The sequence below is a fragment of the Amblyraja radiata genome, chromosome 1 (assembly GCF_010909765.2).
Source record: "Amblyraja radiata isolate CabotCenter1 chromosome 1, sAmbRad1.1.pri, whole genome shotgun sequence".
Classification (NCBI taxonomy): domain Eukaryota; kingdom Metazoa; phylum Chordata; class Chondrichthyes; order Rajiformes; family Rajidae; genus Amblyraja; species Amblyraja radiata.
The window spans coordinates 23,382,540-23,400,514 of NC_045956.1; the positions used below are offsets into that span (position 1 = coordinate 23,382,540).

At 42.2% G+C, this 17,975-nt stretch overlaps 1 protein-coding gene across 3 annotated transcripts in view; it reads right to left on the reverse strand.

The window, feature by feature from the left end:
* Positions 1–8,795: 8,795 nt before the first annotated feature.
* egf (epidermal growth factor) overlaps positions 8,796–17,975 on the reverse strand; it is a 97,696-nt gene continuing 88,516 nt past the window's right edge. For all 3 annotated transcript variants that reach the window (XM_033018859.1, XM_033018861.1, XM_033018858.1), the window contains one exon: positions 8,796–8,982. In XM_033018859.1, coding sequence (XP_032874750.1) covers positions 8,814–8,982 — 169 coding nt within the window. In that variant the 3' untranslated portion in view covers positions 8,796–8,813. The remainder of the gene's footprint in view (positions 8,983–17,975) is intronic.

The window sequence follows — 17,975 nt, forward strand, 5'->3', positions numbered from 1 at the left end:
TTAAGAATATTATTTCAAGATGGGAAGCTGCATGACTAACAAAAAAGATTAGCAATTGGAGTTGTTAAATTCGGTTTTGCGGTACAGCATGGAAACAGGCCCTTCAGCCCACCGAGTCCAAGCCAACCCATTCACACTATTTCTATGTCATCCCACTTTCGCATCCACCCCGCTCACAACAAACCAATATTTTTTTACAGAGTCCAATTTACTTACAATCCCGCACACCTTAGAATATGGAAGAAAACTGGAGCACCCTGTGGAAACCCACATGATCACAGGAAGAACACGCAGACTCCACACAGACAGTACCTGAGGTCAGGATTGAACTGGTTATCTGCCGCTGGGAATCAGCTGTGGCACTGTGCTGCCCCTAAAGTTATTTTTTAAAAACTCTGTTAAAGCTCCCAATGTCAAATACTGCAAAATCTGGCTCACTGAGAATGAGTGAGTTGATTTTCCAGATAGTGCAGTGGGGAAACAAGATATTCTATATTGTTCATGTATAATGTGACCAGCCATGTAGGAAGTTGCATGTGCAGCATTCCATGTTGCATTGCATGTTGTATTCCTGCGATATTACCCCTCAGATTCCTATTAAGATTATTCCTATTATTCCAGAACAAGGGGTCACAGTTTAAGGATAAGGGGGAAATCTTTAAGGACCAAGATGAGAAAAACATTTTTCACACAGAGAGTGGTAAATCTCTGGAATTCTCTGCCACATAGGGTAGTTGAGGCCAGTTCATTGGCTATATTTAAGAGGGAGTTAGATGTGGCCCTTGTGGCTAAAGGGATCAGGGGGTATGGAGAGAAGGCAGGTACAGGATACTGAGTTGGATGATCAGCCATGATCATATTGAATGGCGGTGCAGGCTCGAAGGGCCGAATGGCCTACTCCAGCACCTATTTTCTATGTTTCTATGTTTCTATGTAAATCTTTTCCCCTAATTAATTTTATTAATCAGCTCAGGGTTGAAAAGACCACTGTGATGCTGGGATTTCCCCAGAAAGAAAACAAATAGCAATAATTCAATGCGAATGATTAAATGAAAATGAGTGAATTGGAAGAATGCGGATATTGGCAACTTGACTTTTGAGATGAAGCCTAAAAAAAGTCTGCAATAAAAAAAGGCAAATTTTAATTTAACTCTAAAACCTATGCCCAATATTGTGTCTCCCAGATTAGGAGTTTCTTTTAAACAGCACTTAATGTGTCATCCACAACTGTGTCCAACGTTCAACAGAAACCTCCTTTGTACGCTTGAATGTATTTTTACCCGAATACTGGAAGAGCTGCAATAACAGGCGGCAAAGAGCGCCAGAGACCCAGGTTCAATCCTGATCTCTGGAGCTGTCTGAGTGGATTTTTCACGTTCTCCCTGAGACCTCGTGGGTTTCCTCCAGGTGCTTCAGTTGCCACAAGAATCAAGAGTGTTTTCTTACTTGTGGCAGCACAACGGGTTTCTAACACAATATTCAACAAATAATATAATAAACAAAACAAACAAAAAAAAAGTTCTATCAATAGAAAAAATACAAAGTATAGAGCAAATCACAACTAAGCCCAAAGTCCCTTATGCTACCAAGGCAGTTTGGTGTTTAGTTGAAGTTCGTAGTGTATCTCGACTTCTTCCATGAATCTGCCCCGCCAGACCTGAATGCCCGAGATTGTGGACCTCCTCGTTCATCCAAGGATTCTGGTTGGGGAACGGCGAGATGGTTTTCATGGGCAAACACTCCTCACAAATTTCCTTATGAAGTTAGTAACAACTGTAGCACATTCACTCAGGTGAGTCCTTGAACATCGCCCAGTCTTCTGACTCCAAGCAGTCCCGGAATTGTTCCTCTGCCTCCTCTGACCAGCTCTGAGCAGTCCTCACTGCTGGGGGGATGCTCTTCAGTTGCTGCCTGTATGCAGGAAAAAGCAGCACAGCAGAATGGCCGTGTTTCACGAAATGAGGGTGAGGGGAGTGATAGGCATCTTTGATTGTGGTATAGCAGTGGTCAAGGTGTTTGATCCTCTGGTGCTGCAGGAGATGTGCTGGTAGTAGTTTGGGAGAGATTTCTTCAAGCTGGCCTTGATGAAGCCCCGGCTCTGATAGGAAAGGAGTTGGGGTATGTCGTATGGCATTTACTAGACCAACAACTGCCTGGGGTGGGATGTAGACTGCGGTCAGGATGATGGAGGTGAATTCCCTTGGGAGCCAGCAGCGACAATACTTCACCATCAGGTGTGCCAGATACGGAGAGCAGGAGATGAACAGAACTGCCACATCTGAGCACCGCAAAGAGTTGACCACGAGGTAGATGCCCCCGCCTCTCCCTTTCCCTTTCCCTGATGCCTCCATTGGGCCCATGCGATGGATGGAGAAACCATTGGGCTGCATGCCAGAGTCTGGGAGCTGGAGGTGAGCCATGTCTCTGTGAAGCGGAGCACACAACATTCCCTCAGCTCCCTTTGATAAAGCAGCCTTGACCTTAAGTCCTCAACTTTATTCTCTCAGGACTGTACATTGGCCAGTAGAATGGTAGAGGTGTGGGGGGGGGGGGAGGTGGGGGGTTGTGGTACACCTGCACTGCAGCCTTGTTTGTAAATCGCCCGTCGGCCATGTTGCCGCACAACACTGAGACATCCTGGTGTTTCCTGGCACTGAACTCCTGTACCTGCGATCCCCCGCCAGGTCGGGGATTCCCCTGCTATCGGGGAATCCCTTACACACTTAGTCTGAAGAAGGGTCTCGACCCGTAACGACACCCATTCCTTCACTCCAGCGATGCTGCCTGCCCCGCTGGGTTACTCCAGCATTTTGTGTCTATCTTCCCTTAACTTCAGAGATCCATTGTCATCGGGAGATCGCAATAATGCCAATCCATTCACATGGACCAGCAGCTGTCAGTTACAGTGCTAATTTCTGCTATTTATTTTATCCAAATAAGTAGCAGGAATGTTATACCTTGCTCCATAGAATGTTGTGCTGTGGCAAAAATGTCATGTAGTATGGTGCCTATTTGTTTCACCACTCCTCCCCACCTCCACTCCCAAGAGACCTGGGGTCTGTTTAATGGCCTCTGAATATGCACTAGTGTGAGCTACGCCTCTGCAGAAGAAATAATTTGAACCCTGAGATGTGAGAAGGTTTTGGCCAGGCCATTTCTCATCTTTTTCAAGTTTCTTTTTATACCCTAATCTTTTAACCCTTTCAAATAATAATTTTTAAAGAAGAACTGCAGATGCTGGAGAAGGGTTTTTGGCCCGAAACGATATTGCTATTTTCCTACCTCCAAAGATCTGCTGCAACCCACTCACTGATTTTTCTTTCTCTCTTTTCTAACTTTTGCTACCTTGAAACAATTTTCATGTCTCAGGAACCCCTACTTAAAAAAATTATAATAGCTGTTATAATCACTTTCATCCTTTCTTCATCTTTATAAACTTAAGTTCATAAGGCTAAATGATATATTATTACGGTGTAATAAAATAATTAACATGTTTTCCCTCCAAATTTATTGAAAATGCAAAAAAAAAACCCCGGTTGAGAAACGTTGGTGTAGAGAGGGGATGAGAAAGTGGGTGGTGAATCTGTGGAATTCTTTGCCACAGAAGGCTGTGGTGGCCAAGCCAATTGATGTTTTTAAGGCAGAGACAGATTGATTCTCGATTAGTACGGGTGTCAGAGGTTATGGAGAGAAGGCAGGGGAGTGGGGTTGAGAGGGAGAGATAGATCAGCCATGATTGAATGGTGGAGTAGACAATGGACCGAATGGCCTAATTGTGCTCCTATAACTTATGAAGTTATGATAACATAGAACTGGTGTAAACGGGTGATCAATGATTGGCAAACTCAATTGGATGAAGGACCCGTTTCCACGCTCTAAACTAAACTGAACTGAACTAGACAGAGTGGAAGCTGAAACTCTGCTATTAATCCGCTTTCATAAATCTGAACAGCCTCATTCTAACATTTAATCGTCTGCAGTCTTAGCAGCAAATGAAGGCCAAGCTTTCTAAAGCACCATCAATTGATAGTAAACTATTGGCAAAACTGCTGCAATTTACCAATAGGTTTCCCTGTGTGCAGGCCCATCATCTAGGCCAGTTCTCTGTGAATGTTCTTCCTCATGTAATTATGAATGATATTATTAAATTGAAATCTGACAACATAGTTTTATGTCTTTGGATAGTAGACTTGAGACAATGACTAATAAATGTGAGTATAGATTTGAATACCACCTGGGGGCTAAGGTATCTAAATTCAGTGATTTGAAGGAAATTTGCTACCAGCTGGTCGATGCCCACCAACATGGTTGACTCTTTACTGCCATTAAGTCATTCAATTTAGGAGCGATTCGGTAGATATAAGGAACTGCAATGCAGAAATCTTGATCAAAAACACACACAGTGCTAGAGTGACTCGTCAGGTCAGGCAGCATCTTTGGAGAGCAAGGTTTACTGGCGTTTCGGGTTGGGACACTTCTTCAGTCCAGCGTTTGTGTTTTTGTCGCAGTGATTAGGGGTGGATTGCAATGGCTACAATCTATGAATGAGTACAAATTACCTGCCTTTAAAAGAAACTATTCATGTTTCCATTTTTGTCATAGTGAAACAGAGTGGAAACAGGCCCTTCGGCCCAACTTGCCCACACATGTTCCAGTTACACTTAGTCCCACCTGCCTGCGCTTGGTCCATATCCCTCCAAACTTATCCTATCCATGTACCTGTCCAACTGTTTCTTAAACATTGGCTTAGTTCCAGCCTCAACTACCTCCGCTGACAGCTTGTTCCATACACCCACCACCCTTTGTGTGAAAAGGTTATCCCTCAGATTCCTATTAAATCTGTTCCCCTTCACCTTGAACCTGTCGAGGATATTCAACCTGGTGCATTTTCAGCCTACTAATTGTTATCTAATCTCCTCTGATTCTGAATCACTGTGCAAGTTGGGTAGCAGCAACATTAAATGTTACCACCAATTGAAAATATGAGAAAAACTTTTTTTGCAGCCATCATTTGAAGAGATGTCCTTGGTTAAAGCTCCAGCAGTACAGACAATCACCAAAGCTGGTTGCTTGATATATTTACAAAGGATTTTTGAAACGTGCCATTATATACAAGGCCTACATATTCTAACTTGTGAACCTCATGTACAAACTCTAAATTAACTGGTTTCCAAAAATGGAGTTGCAACTCAACTTGGCACCACAACGTTGTTTGATGTATTGAACCATATGTTAACTGCAATAATTTAGGTGCCACAAATGTTCCAATGTCCAGTGGGATTCATATTAATGTCATTATTGTAAAGTGAAATCTCCGTTAATATTACCACATCCCCTGCACATTATTATCCATGCTGGTTTCATCTCATTTATTTAAAACAAATACAAAGCAAAATGGTGAATAAAAATACACAGAGGAATACAGAATTTTAAGTCTTTGTATTTTGGATTAGAATTTTGGTTTTATGTGCTAAATAATATTTAAGTATGGAGAATCATCCCTTGCTTCACACAGAATTGCAAGCATCCACTGCACAGCTGTTTCCTCTTCAATCGTTTGGAGAAATAGGAATGTGAATGAAATTCCAACATTCATTAAAGTATGGGGCAGCACGGTGGCGCAGCTGTAGAGTTGCTGCCTTACAGCACCACAGTCCGATCCTGACTACGGGTTCCATCTGTGCGGAGTTTGTACGTTCTCCCTGTGACCACGTGGGGTTTCTCCGGGCGCTCCGGTTTCCTCCCACATTCCAAAGTTTGTAGGTTAATTGGCTTCGGACAAAATTGTAAATTGTCTCCAGTGTGTAGGATAGTGCGAGCGTACAGGAATCTCTGGTCAGCGTGGAATCGGTGGGCCGAAGGGCCTGCTACCACGATGTATCTCGAAAGTCTAAAGTTTTTAAAAAAACCTGAGGACAAACAAATGTATTTATCGCTTGAGGTATCTTTCTTTTTAAAGGGTGAGATCTCATCCCTTCAAGGATTTATAAGTGAGAGTTGCCTTTTCTATTATATTCTCCCCAAACTGAGGGTTGACATATTCTTTCTGGATGCGGATGGTGGACTATGAAGGGGAGGATCAGTGCCTGGGAGTGGTCTGTGAGCTCACCTCCTGTGCCCTTTCAAGGTCGACTGAAGTGAGGCGCACAAAGGTGGATGGGTCCCTGCGGGAGGCGATAATGATGCGTTTGCAGTGAGGTGTCGGTGCAGTGGGCTGCTGGAGGCTCCACTGCAGCTGAGGGGTCACGTAGATCGAATGCCTCCCAGAAGTTGGACAAGGTGCAGATGGGGCGCAGCCTGCAACAACTGCATGGAGCGGCGGAGTGGCGGTGGAAGGTACCCACAGCATCGCCAGACCAGGCTGACCCATACATCTCTGCTCTAGTGCCATAGCCAGGATAACAGGCCTTTAAAGTCAAGATGAAACTCAATATTTATAAGAACTGAGAGTCACAGTTTGGAAACAGGCCATTTGGCCCAACTTGCCCTCACCGGGAAACATGTCCCAGCTACACTTGTCCCACCCGCCCGTATTTAGTCCACATCCCTACAAACTTGATAGATGAAAGCTACAAGTTAGCACCAGAAACATGGTGACTCTTGGTGTACTGCCTCAGAAGAAATCTACTACATTTTACACCACAATCGGTGCACACTTTTATTTATGTATGATTGTGCTTATGTACAGTATGATTTTACTGGACTACATGGAACACAAAGCAATTCAATGTAACTAGGTACACACGACAATAACGTAACTATTGAACATCTTGTCGATTAATAATATGTTGATTTTGTTGAGCTCCAATTAGACTTCTGTGTTTTCTAAATTCACATTACAGAATATTAACTCGGGAATACATCTAATTTCTGAATAAAAACTCTTATTACGAAAGTTAATAAAATATAACAATTAAAATCAAATTGCCATTTTAAAGAATTTGCCACCATGTTGTTATCCTGCATTGTACAATTAAAACTTCTGCACGTTCCTTTACCTGTGAAATCAAATTCAACCACCACACCAAACTTGGCAGAGAAAATGTAAAAATAAAGTTTCTTTTCTCTGAGCACTTTCCCAGCATTGGCATGTTTCTTGCAATAATATCAGGAACAATCTTAATTTTCATCTTGGTGATTTTTGGCGATTTTTTTTGCCGACTGCCAGCATAATTGACTGAAGTATCAGGGCACCAAAACATTTGCAGCGTGATGCGGCGGTGATGCGGCGTTGTGACGTATGACGCACGATGTTTTTTCAAGTGTCGCAACATTTTTTTTTTGTCGCCGCTGGATTTTGAAATGTTCAAAATCTTTTGGTGACACTTATATAGCGCCGGCAGTTGCCGAGGAAAATCGCCAAGTGGGACAGGCCCTTAAAACATAGAGCCTAATACTCTCAGCCATGTTCTTCCTTCACTCTTAAACTAGTTGTAAATTGTTCTTCAAATCATGCTCTTTCTGGGGAGTCAGACTTCTTCTGTGGAATTCAGAGATGGAGCATCATCATTTATTATCTGTACATTTTTCATCTTGATTCAAATTACCTGTAATGTATTACATTGTATAACCTATTACATTGCTGAGTGGCACTGCACAAATCACTCGTATCATTGAAAAAAATGCAGATGTTGATAATCTAAAACAAAAACAGAAATTGCTCAAAATACTCATCAAGATTAAGACAAATCTGTGGGGAGAGAATCAGAGTCTATGTTTCAGACTCACGACTAATGTTCTGATAACAATGAACCAATATAAAACTGTTCAATATAATGAAGACACAATGAAGGAACTACTGGTGGTTTGATGCTGCTATATAAAAAAATGCAAAGTGCTGGAGTAATTCAGCAGGTTAGGCTGCAACCTGGATTGATGACGTTTCAGTTGAGATCTTTTTCTGACCATGATTTCACCTTATCATCTCTAATCTGTGTTCACCCATCTGATAATCAACCCCCCCCCCCCCCACACACACACACACACTTGCATCCACCTATCACTTGATAAGCTTTGTCCCATCCCCACCTCTTTCCAGCCTTTTTTCCCTTAAATACAATCATAGGCCCGACCCAAAACATTACCTATCCATATCCTCCAGAGATGCTGCCTGACAAAGGGATTTACATGAGTCACTGCCTCAAAATGGCAGCAAGCTTCATCAGAGCCCCACACCACCCTGGCCACACACTCATTTCATTCCTGCCATCGGGAAGCAGGTGCAGGAGCCTGAAAACTGTAACATCCAGGTTCAGGGACAGCTTCTTCCCTGAACCAATCAGGCTCTTAAACACTGCAACCTCCAGATAAGCTCTGAACTACATAGACTTGAGGGTACACAAAATTGCTGGGGAAACTCAGCGGTGCAGCAGCATCTATGGAGCGAAGGAAATAGGCGACGTTTCGGGCCGAAACCCTTCATAGACTTGAGGGCATTGGTTTTGTCATTGCATTATTACCGTTTGTTTGTTTGTTTGTTTGTAATATCTATATGTGTGTATATGTGTGTATATGTGTGTATATATATGTGTGTGTGTGTGTGTGTGTGTGTGTGTGTGTGTGTGTGTGTGTGTGTGTGTGTGTGTGTGTGTGTGTGTGTGTGTGTGTGTGTGTGTGTGTGTGTGTGTATATACATGTGTGTGTGTGTATGTGTATACAACTTTTCGTTTATTATATTGTTTACAGTGTACTATGTTTACATATTCTGTTGAGCTGCTGCAATTAAAAATTGTATTTGTTCTGTTTGGGACATACGAACAATGAAACACTCTTGACTTACACTTACTTGGGGCAGTTGTATTCCCCATTTACACTCACCTGATGCAGTACGTTACACAAGCTCCCACTGACAGCAGGCAGATTAGCAACATCACGCAGACAGTTATAACCACATTACGCTTCTTCTCTTCCTCGACACGGCGCAGTTCCCACCACTGTAGGTCACTGTACCCACACCGCTCTCCCACGTAACCCTTTGGACAGCTGTTAAAAAGCAGAAAACCGGTGAGGAGCGAGGACGTGGAATACCTGCATCTTACGTCAAGACACATGGTGCACATAAGATCAATACAGCAGGTCATATCTGAATTTTGCCATCAATTCAGTGTTGGACAGTAAAATGGAAACACAATGTACTGCATAAAACAAAAGTGTTGGAGTAACTCAGCAGGTCAGAGTCTGATGAAGGGTACTGATCTGAAACAGGCACAAAGTGCTGGAGTAACTCAGCAACTCTGACAGCACCTCTGCAGAATATGTTGCCTATCCATGACCTCCAGAGATGCTGCCTGACCCGACGAGTTACTCCAGGGTTGGGCAGTGTGGTAGCCGCTCTTCTGCCTGGTCTGCCCCGGAGTTGTACGAGCCACTCTGTATACCTGTTGGGGGTTGGGTTATCAGGTTAATGGGTCACCTGGTTATCAATTTGCAAAGTGTAGGAAGGAACTGCAGATGCTGATTCAAACCGCAGATGGACACAAAAAGCTGGTGGACAAAAGGAACGGGTGATGTTTCAGGTCAAAACCATTCTTCAGATTGAGAATCAGGGGAAAGTTAAAAGATATAGACGGTTATATAGAGAGATATAGACAAAATCAATTAAAGGTATTCACATTCCTGTTTAATAGTGGGATCTATTTTTTGGCTGATTACACCTTGGCCATCTTTTAGCTCTGAGGCACCAAGTGAGATGTGATGACTTTGTTATTCGTCACTAAATTTAAAAAAAAAGCAAATAGCACGTGGCAACACTGCCCTCTACTGTGAATTCATTCCAAAAAAGATATTGGCATCAGCAAACATCCACAGACCATGGAGCATGAAGGTAAACCTGTGATCAAGATCCTAGTCAGGTTTTCCAGCAGTTCAGCATCAGTTTTCTTTTTACATTTTTCAAATAATGACATCTAAACTACGTCTAAATGGTGTAATTTTTCTGATGGAATAATAATAATAATATCTTTTATTGTCATTGCACATAAGCGCAATGAGATTTGGTATGCAGCTTCCAACCAATGTCATAACATAAATAACTAATAAAATTTGGATTTAGATATCGATATCGATATCCCGAGAACATGGATTGTAAAAAGAACTGTAAAACAGTCAAAACTGTTCAAGTGCATATGTGAAAAAATGGACAAGCTGGATGGATTCAGTCATCAATGACAAGCTGGATGGATTCAGTCATCCCTCATCGGTTCAGTGTTTCATTCCCATGTTAGCCATGTCTGAATCTTATTTGCCCTCTCCTTCAGATTAATGTCACTCTCCTTCCACCTTCAATACAACTGTTTTTCAGTTATTTTCCCAGTGCCCTTATGAAATGTCCAAACCATCTAACCCTCTGTGTCCTCCACTGCAACCCCCACTTTATTTCTTGTAAATCTATATTACTAAAACTCTGATCTTGACCGCTTTTGGCCCACTGTGCTGCTATTTCCGACAGAACGCCGCCACCTACGGCCGTCATTTTTGGCCACCTCGCTCAGAGCCCCCCTCCGCCTTAAAGGAGCAGAGGATTTTTCCTAACGATGACAAATCAGAGAGATATTAATGTTTTTTTTTAAATTCACCATTCTCTCTGCTCACCCTGCTGGAGGGAGGGGGAGGGACTATAAAACCAGGAAGTGGTGTGCCTCACTCAGTCTCTTCAATATGGATGAAGCCAAGGGTCACGTCTCTCTGAGCTCTGAATAACACTGAACAAATATCTACATAACTGTGAGTCCCCTTAATGTGGTTTGAAAATGAAAATATGGTTTGTTTGAAGTAAAAAGGCACTGCCTGCAAATGGTTGTTTGGGTGCTTTGGCTTGAAGTTAAAAGGCATTTCTTACTGCAAATGGTGGCTTAGGTGTGGCTTGAAATTGAAAGGCACTACTTACTGCAAATGGTGGCATGAGTTGAAAGGCACTACATACTGCAAATGGTGGCTTGGGAGCTTTGGCTTGAAGTTGAAAGGCACTACTTCCTGCAAATGATGGCTTGGGTGTGGCTTGAAGTTGAAAGGCACTACTTACTGCAAATGGTGGCTTGGTTGCTTAGGCTTGAAGTTGAAAGGTACTACTTACTGCAAATGGTGGCGTGGTGTGGCTTGGGTGTGGCTTGAAGTTGAAAGACACCACTTACTGCAAATGGTGGCATGAAGTTGAAAGGCACTAGTTACTGCAAATGGTGGCTTGGGAGCTTTGACTTGAAGTTGAAAGGCACTACTTCCTGCAAATGATGGCTTGGGTGTGGCTTGAAGTTGAAAGGCATTACTTACTGCAAATGGTGGCTTGGGTGCAATGGCTTGAAGTTAAAAGGCATTACTTACTGCAAATGGGGGCGTGGGTGCATTGGCTTGAAGTTGAAAGGCACTACTTACTGCAAATTGTGGCTTGAAGTTGAAAGGCACTTCTTACTGCAAATGGTGGCTTGGGTGTGGCTTGAAATTGAAAGGCACTACTTACTGCAAATGGTAGCATGAAGTTGAAACGCACTACTTACTGCAAATGGTGGCTTGGGTGCTTTGGCTTGCAGTTGAAAGGCAGTACTACTGCAAATGGTGGCTTGGGTGCAATGGCTTGAAGTTGAAAAGCATTACTTACTGCAAATGGTGGCATGAAGTTGAAAGGCACTACTTTCTGCAAATGGTGGCTTGGTTGCTTTGGCTTGAAGTTGAAAGGCACTACTTACTGCAAATGGTGACGGGACCTTTGACTTGAAGTTAAAAGGCATTACTTACTGCAAATGGTGGCGTGGGTGCATTGGCTTGAAGTTGAAAGGCACTACTTACTGCAAATGGTGGCTTGGTTGCTTTGGCTTGAAGTTGAAAGGTACTACTTACTGCAAATGGTGGCGTGGTGTGGCTTGGGTGTGGCTTGAAGTTGAAAGACACCACTTACTGCAAATGGTGGCATGAAGTTGAAAGGCACTACTTACTGCAAATGGTGGCTTGGGTGCTTTGGCTTGCAGTTGAAAGGCAGTACTACTGCAAATGGTTGTTTGGGTGCTTTGGCTTGAAGTTAAAAGGCATTTCTTACTGCAAATGGTGGCTTGGGTGTGGCTTGAAATTGAAAGGCACTACTTACTGCAAATGGTGGCATGAAGTTGAAAGGCACTACTTACTGCAAATGGTGGCTTGGGAGCTTTGGCTTGAAGTTGAAAGGCACTACTTCCTGCAAATGATGGCTTGGGTGTGGCTTGAAGTTGAAAGGCACTACTTACTGCAAATGGTGGCTTGGTTGCTTTGGCTTGAAGTTGAAAGGTACTACTTACTACAAATGGTGGCGTGGTGTGGCTTGGGTGTGGCTTGAAGTTGAAAGACACCACTTACTGCAAATGGTGGCATGAAGTTGAAAGGCACTAGTTACTGCAAATGGTGGCTTGGGAGCTTTGACTTGAAGTTGAAAGGCACTACTTCCTGCAAATGATGGCTTGGGTGTGGCTTGAAGTTGAAAGGCATTACTTACTGCAAATGGTGGCTTGGGTGCAATGGCTTGAAGTTGAAAGGCATTAACTAAAAATGATGGCTTGGGAGCTTTGACTTGAAGTTGAAAGGCACTATTACTGCAAATGGTGGCTTGGTTGCTTTGGCTTGAAGTTGAAAGGTACTACTTACTGCAAATGGTGGCGTGGTGTGGCTTGGGTGTGGCTTGAAGTTGAAAGACACCACTTACTGCAAATGGTGGCATGAAGTTGAAAGGCACTACTTACTGCAAATGGTGACTTGGGACCTTTGACTTGAAGTTAAAAGGCACTACAGCAAATGCACTTACTTCCTGTTTGCACTATATATTGATTTTAGATAAAACGCTACCACTTACGGCTATGATTTTTGGCCATCTTACTCAGTCCCCCTCCGCTGAGCAGGTGCAGAGAATTCTTCCCATCAATGAAAAATATAAGTGTTATTAGTTTTTTTTTAAATGTTGAGAATCTCTCTCCTGTCAATCACTCCATGAAAGCCACACCTTTTCCGGTGTGGGGGGGGGGGGGGGGGGGGTTATAAAACCCAGAAGTGTGGGTGTGGCTCAGTCTATGCATGATGGGGGAGGGAGAGGTCACGACTCTGTCTGAGCTGTGAATCAACTGAACACACTGATTTTCTACTGAACTGTGAGTTTGGTGTTTTGTGTGGTTTTATGGTGGTTTCACCCTGCATGAAATGGTATGAAGCTGCATTTGAATTTGGTGGCCTTGCACCCTGCTTGAAATGGAATAAAACTGCACTTGAATTTGGTGGCCTTGGATCCAACTTGAAGTGGTATGAAACTGCACTTGAATTTGGTGGCCTTGCACCCTGTTTGAAGTGGTTGGAAACTGCACTTGAATTCGGTGGCCTTGCACCCTGCTTGAAGTGGTAGGAAACTGCACTTGAATTTGGTGGCCTTGCACCCTGCTCAAAGTGGTAAGAAATTGCACTTGAATTTGGTGGCCTTGCACTCTGCTTGAAATAGTAGGAACATGGATTTGAATTTGGTGGCCTTGCACCCTGCTTGAAAAGGAATTTCAAGGAATAGTCATGAGTCAACTGCCAGCCCACCAGCCGTGAGTGAGCTGCCAGCAGATCAGGCTTGAGGGACTGAGCTGCCACCCCAAGAACCCATAACAGCACTCCAGAAAGCCCCCCTACTGGCCACAAATATTGGAATTGGTGGAGAGGTGAAATATTGCGCCGGGGGACCAGCCCTCCCGTGTGAACATGGGACCCAACGGGTCCCACTTAGTCTAGTATTAACTAAAAACTATGTTAACAACACATTGGTTTCTTTGGGAAACTGTACTTCTGTAAGTTGGCAGTCTTATTAAAATAGCTAAATGTTGCCCAAAATAAGTTCCTTAATGACTATCTCCAGTTGCCAGTTGCCAGCTGTGAATGACCTGATTTTTTTGTTTTTTTGTTGTTGTTTTTTTTGTTTTTGTTTTTTTGTTTATTTTATTTAAGTTAATACAGTACAAAACAGTACAGTGGAACCTAATTTTAGGTGCCAACTATGTCATACCGTAATCCATTCTATGTACAACCTCTACTTTTATGTTTTGAGAAGTGAAAGACAAGAAAAAGAAAACAATAGAAAGGGGAAAAATAGATGGTAGAGAATAGAAAAACGTGAAGTGTGTATATAAAAAAAGAAAAGAAAAAGTAGAAAGTAGAAATAGGGGAGCAGGCCCCTTAAAAGAGAAATTTTCAAATCTTTATTCGGAGATGTAGATCTATCCGCGTCATGAACTGAAATCAGCAATCCTTATGAATCACATGATTCCAAAAAGTCGATAAAAGGAGACCAACTCCTTAAGAATTAAGACTATTAGTCGGAGTCTCATTTCTTCAAGGCGTGCTATGTCCATCATATTCCTAATCCACATTTTAATGTGGTATGGTTGTATTTTAATGTGGTATGGTTGTATTTTTTCCAAATTTAAGTATCAATTTCTTTCCAATTATTAACCCATAATTAAAAAAAACATTTTGGTCTTTATTTAAATTGATATCTTCTACTATTATTCCAAATATAATCCATTCCGTTTTAGGTTCTATTGTGGACTTAAAAAGCTTTGTAAATATATCAAATATATCACTCCAAAATTTATTCAACTTTGTACATCCTACAAATGAATGTGTTATATTAGCGTTTTGAAACAAACATTTATCGCATCTGGGAGAGGCGTTTGGATAAAATGTATTCAACCTCGTTTTTGAATAATATAGTCTATGTAATAATTTGAATTGAATTAAATTATGTCTTGCATTAATAGAACAGTTATGTGTGTTCATCAGATACTTTTCCCATCTATCCTTCGAGATCTTTATCATTAGCTCATGTTCCCAATCTTCTCTTAGTGCTTCTGTTGAGGGTAATTCTCTATTTAATTTATTATTATAAAAATATGATATTAGTTTTTGTGAATCAGCCTTAATATTCATTGCTTCTTCTAAAGGGTCTAAAAATATATTTTGAAATCTATGTATATATTTCTTCATAAAGTCACATATCTGTATATATTTAAAATATTGATTATCCTTCAGTTTAAATTTTAATTTTAAATGTTGAAATGATAACAGTTTGCCCAATTCATACATATCCCCTACTTTCCTAATCCCCAGTCTATCCCATTGTTGATATGTTTTGTCGATGAGAGATGGTTTGAATGCGGGATTGTTCAATAGTGGGGTTAGTACTGATAGATTATTTAATTTCAAGGATACTTTTATTTGTTTCCAAATTCTTATTGTATTGTGAATAATTGGGTTCTTCTTATATATTATACTATTCAATTTTATCGGTGAGAGCAAGGTCGTTCCTATATCGTGCGGATAGCACTCCTCTTTCTCCATTCTTATCCACTCCAACTGCTGAGTGGAACTATCCAACCAGTACATTATGTTCTTAATATGCACTGCCCAGTAGTAATACGTAAAGTTAGGTGATGATAAACCCCCAACTTCTTTAGGTTTACACAAATGCTTTCGTTGAATTCTGTGTGCTCTGTAATCCCATATAAAATTAGTGATAGTAGAATTTAAGAGAGAGTTAGATAGAGCTCTTGGGGCTAGTGGAATCAAGGGATATGGGGAGAAGGCAGGCACGGGTTATTGATTGGGGACGATCAGCCATGATCACAATGAACGGCGGTGCTGGCTCGAAGGGCCGAATGGCCTCCACCTGCACCTATTTTCTATGTTTCTATGTTTACATTTTTTTTAAGTTCATAGAGTCATAGTCATACAGCATGAAAACAGACCAAACTTGTCCATGCCCGACCAAAGATGCCCCATCCCAGTCAGCCCGCGTTTGACTCACATCGTCCTAAACATTTCCTATCCACGTACCTGTCCATACCAAGTTCCTTCATATTTTTTAATGTGGCAAAACTCATGAAAGTTGCCAGCCTCTGACTGTGCTCCACGAACTATGAGCATAGTTTGCGGGGCCATAGTAATGATTTGGAATCTTGTAATCCGGTCTCTCCCCAGTTTTGTGATGCTCGAGCATAAACAAACTCCAGGAGGAACTCAGCGGGTCAGACAACATGTGTGGAAGGAACTGGACCCATGCCGTTTCAGAAGTGGGACCCTTCTTCAGACTTGTCTCTCCATTTTGTAAAGCCAGAGCTGCTTTGGGCAAATTGGATTGGATTTGTAGGAAAGAACAGCAGATGCTGGTTTAAATTGAAGGTAGACACAAAATGCTGGAGTAACTCAACGGGACAGGCAGCATCTCTGGAGAGAAGGAATGGGTGACATTTTGGGTTCGAGACCCTTCTTCAGGCTGATGTCAGGGGAGTGGGAGGGGCGGAGATAAAATGTAGTCGGAGACAGTAAGACTGGTGGGAGAACTGGGAAGGGGGAGGGGATGGAGAAAGAGGGAGAGCAAGGGCTATTTGAAGTTGAGAAGTCAATGTTCGTACTGCTGGCGTGTAAGCTACCCAAGCGAAATATGAAGTGCTGTTCCTCCAATGTGCGCTGGGCCTCACTCTGACAATGGGGGAGGCCCAGGACAGAAAGGTCAGATTGGGAATGGGACGAGTTGACCAGTGAGTTGCGGAGGGAACAGTCTCTGTGGAATGCAGAAAGGGGTGGAGATGGGAAGATGTGGCCAGTAGTGGGATCCTGTTGGAGGTAGCAAATGTGTTGGAGGATTATATGCTGTAAATTGGGCAAAATGGATCCTGAACCAATACAAGATGATTTGGAGAATTTGTCCAATTAATACGTAGTCATATCACCACCTTTTTCCTTCCATTAATCATCAATGGTTCATCGGTTCCTTTATTATCAAGTGTACCAAGGTACAGTGAAATTATTTTGTTTCCGTCTTGTGGTTTATAAGTCTGCTGCTCATTCTTTATTTCTTTAGACTTAATTACCGTTGCAAGGAGATGCTTCTACCTTTGGCCTCCCGGGCTATTTATCTAACTCCATATATGCTATCAAACCCCTTTGTAACCTCCACTTTATTTCTTGAGGGAATAAACTAAAATGTCCCTTTTGTTCAAGTTGTTTTACTGGTCACATTGCTTTGCGCTTGGCTTGTATTCACTTCCCATGCTCAAAAAGTGCTCTTCCTTCCAGGAGTCAGACGTGACTCACTTGGTTGGAGTCTCACTGCAGCCCAGAAAGGTTGTCGATTCAAGTCACATTCAAGAGAATTGAGCACAAAATCAAGGCTTACACCTAGGGAATGCCTCATTATTGAAGGGACTGCCCTTCAGATGTCTGATTAAAACTGAGGCTATTTCTGTCTCCTCATGTTTGATGTAAACAGTTCTACGGTTTAATTTATTGTCACGTGTACCAATGTACAGTGAAAAGCTTTTGTGCATGCTGACCAGTCGGCAGAAAGACATATACATAATTACAATCGAGCCATTTTACAATGATTTGATACATGATAAGCAAATAAAGTTTAGTGTAAAGTAAATCCAGCAAAGTCTGATCAAGGACAGTCTTAGAGTCACCAAAGAGGTAGATAGCAGTTGAGCACTGCTCTCTGGTTGTGGTAGAACGATTCAATTGCCTGATAACAGCTGGGAAGAAACTGTCCCTGAATCTGGAGGTGTGTGTTTTCACACTTCTATACCTTTTGCCTGATGGGAGAGGGGAGAAGAGGGAGTGGCCAGGGTGCGACTCATCCTTGATTATGCTGCTGGTCTTGCCGAGTCAGTGTGAGGTGTAAATGGAGTCAATAGATGGGAGGTTGGTTTGTGTGACGGTCTGGGCTGCGTCCGCAATTTGCGATCCCAAGAGACGACTTCGGAAAAAAATCCTTGAAAATATATTTGGGATTTGTCATTCAACTAATCACATTATTGTTGGGAACAACCTCCCCAAGTGTGAATATTCACCACCCTTATGACAGTTCACAAAATTATACCATTGCTGCAAAAAATTAAAGGTTATGAAAAAGAATACCTGAATTCAAGTATTTCATTCTCTTCCATAAAATGTGCTGCATTTTTATTTAGTTATAAGGGTTGACATTTCCTTTA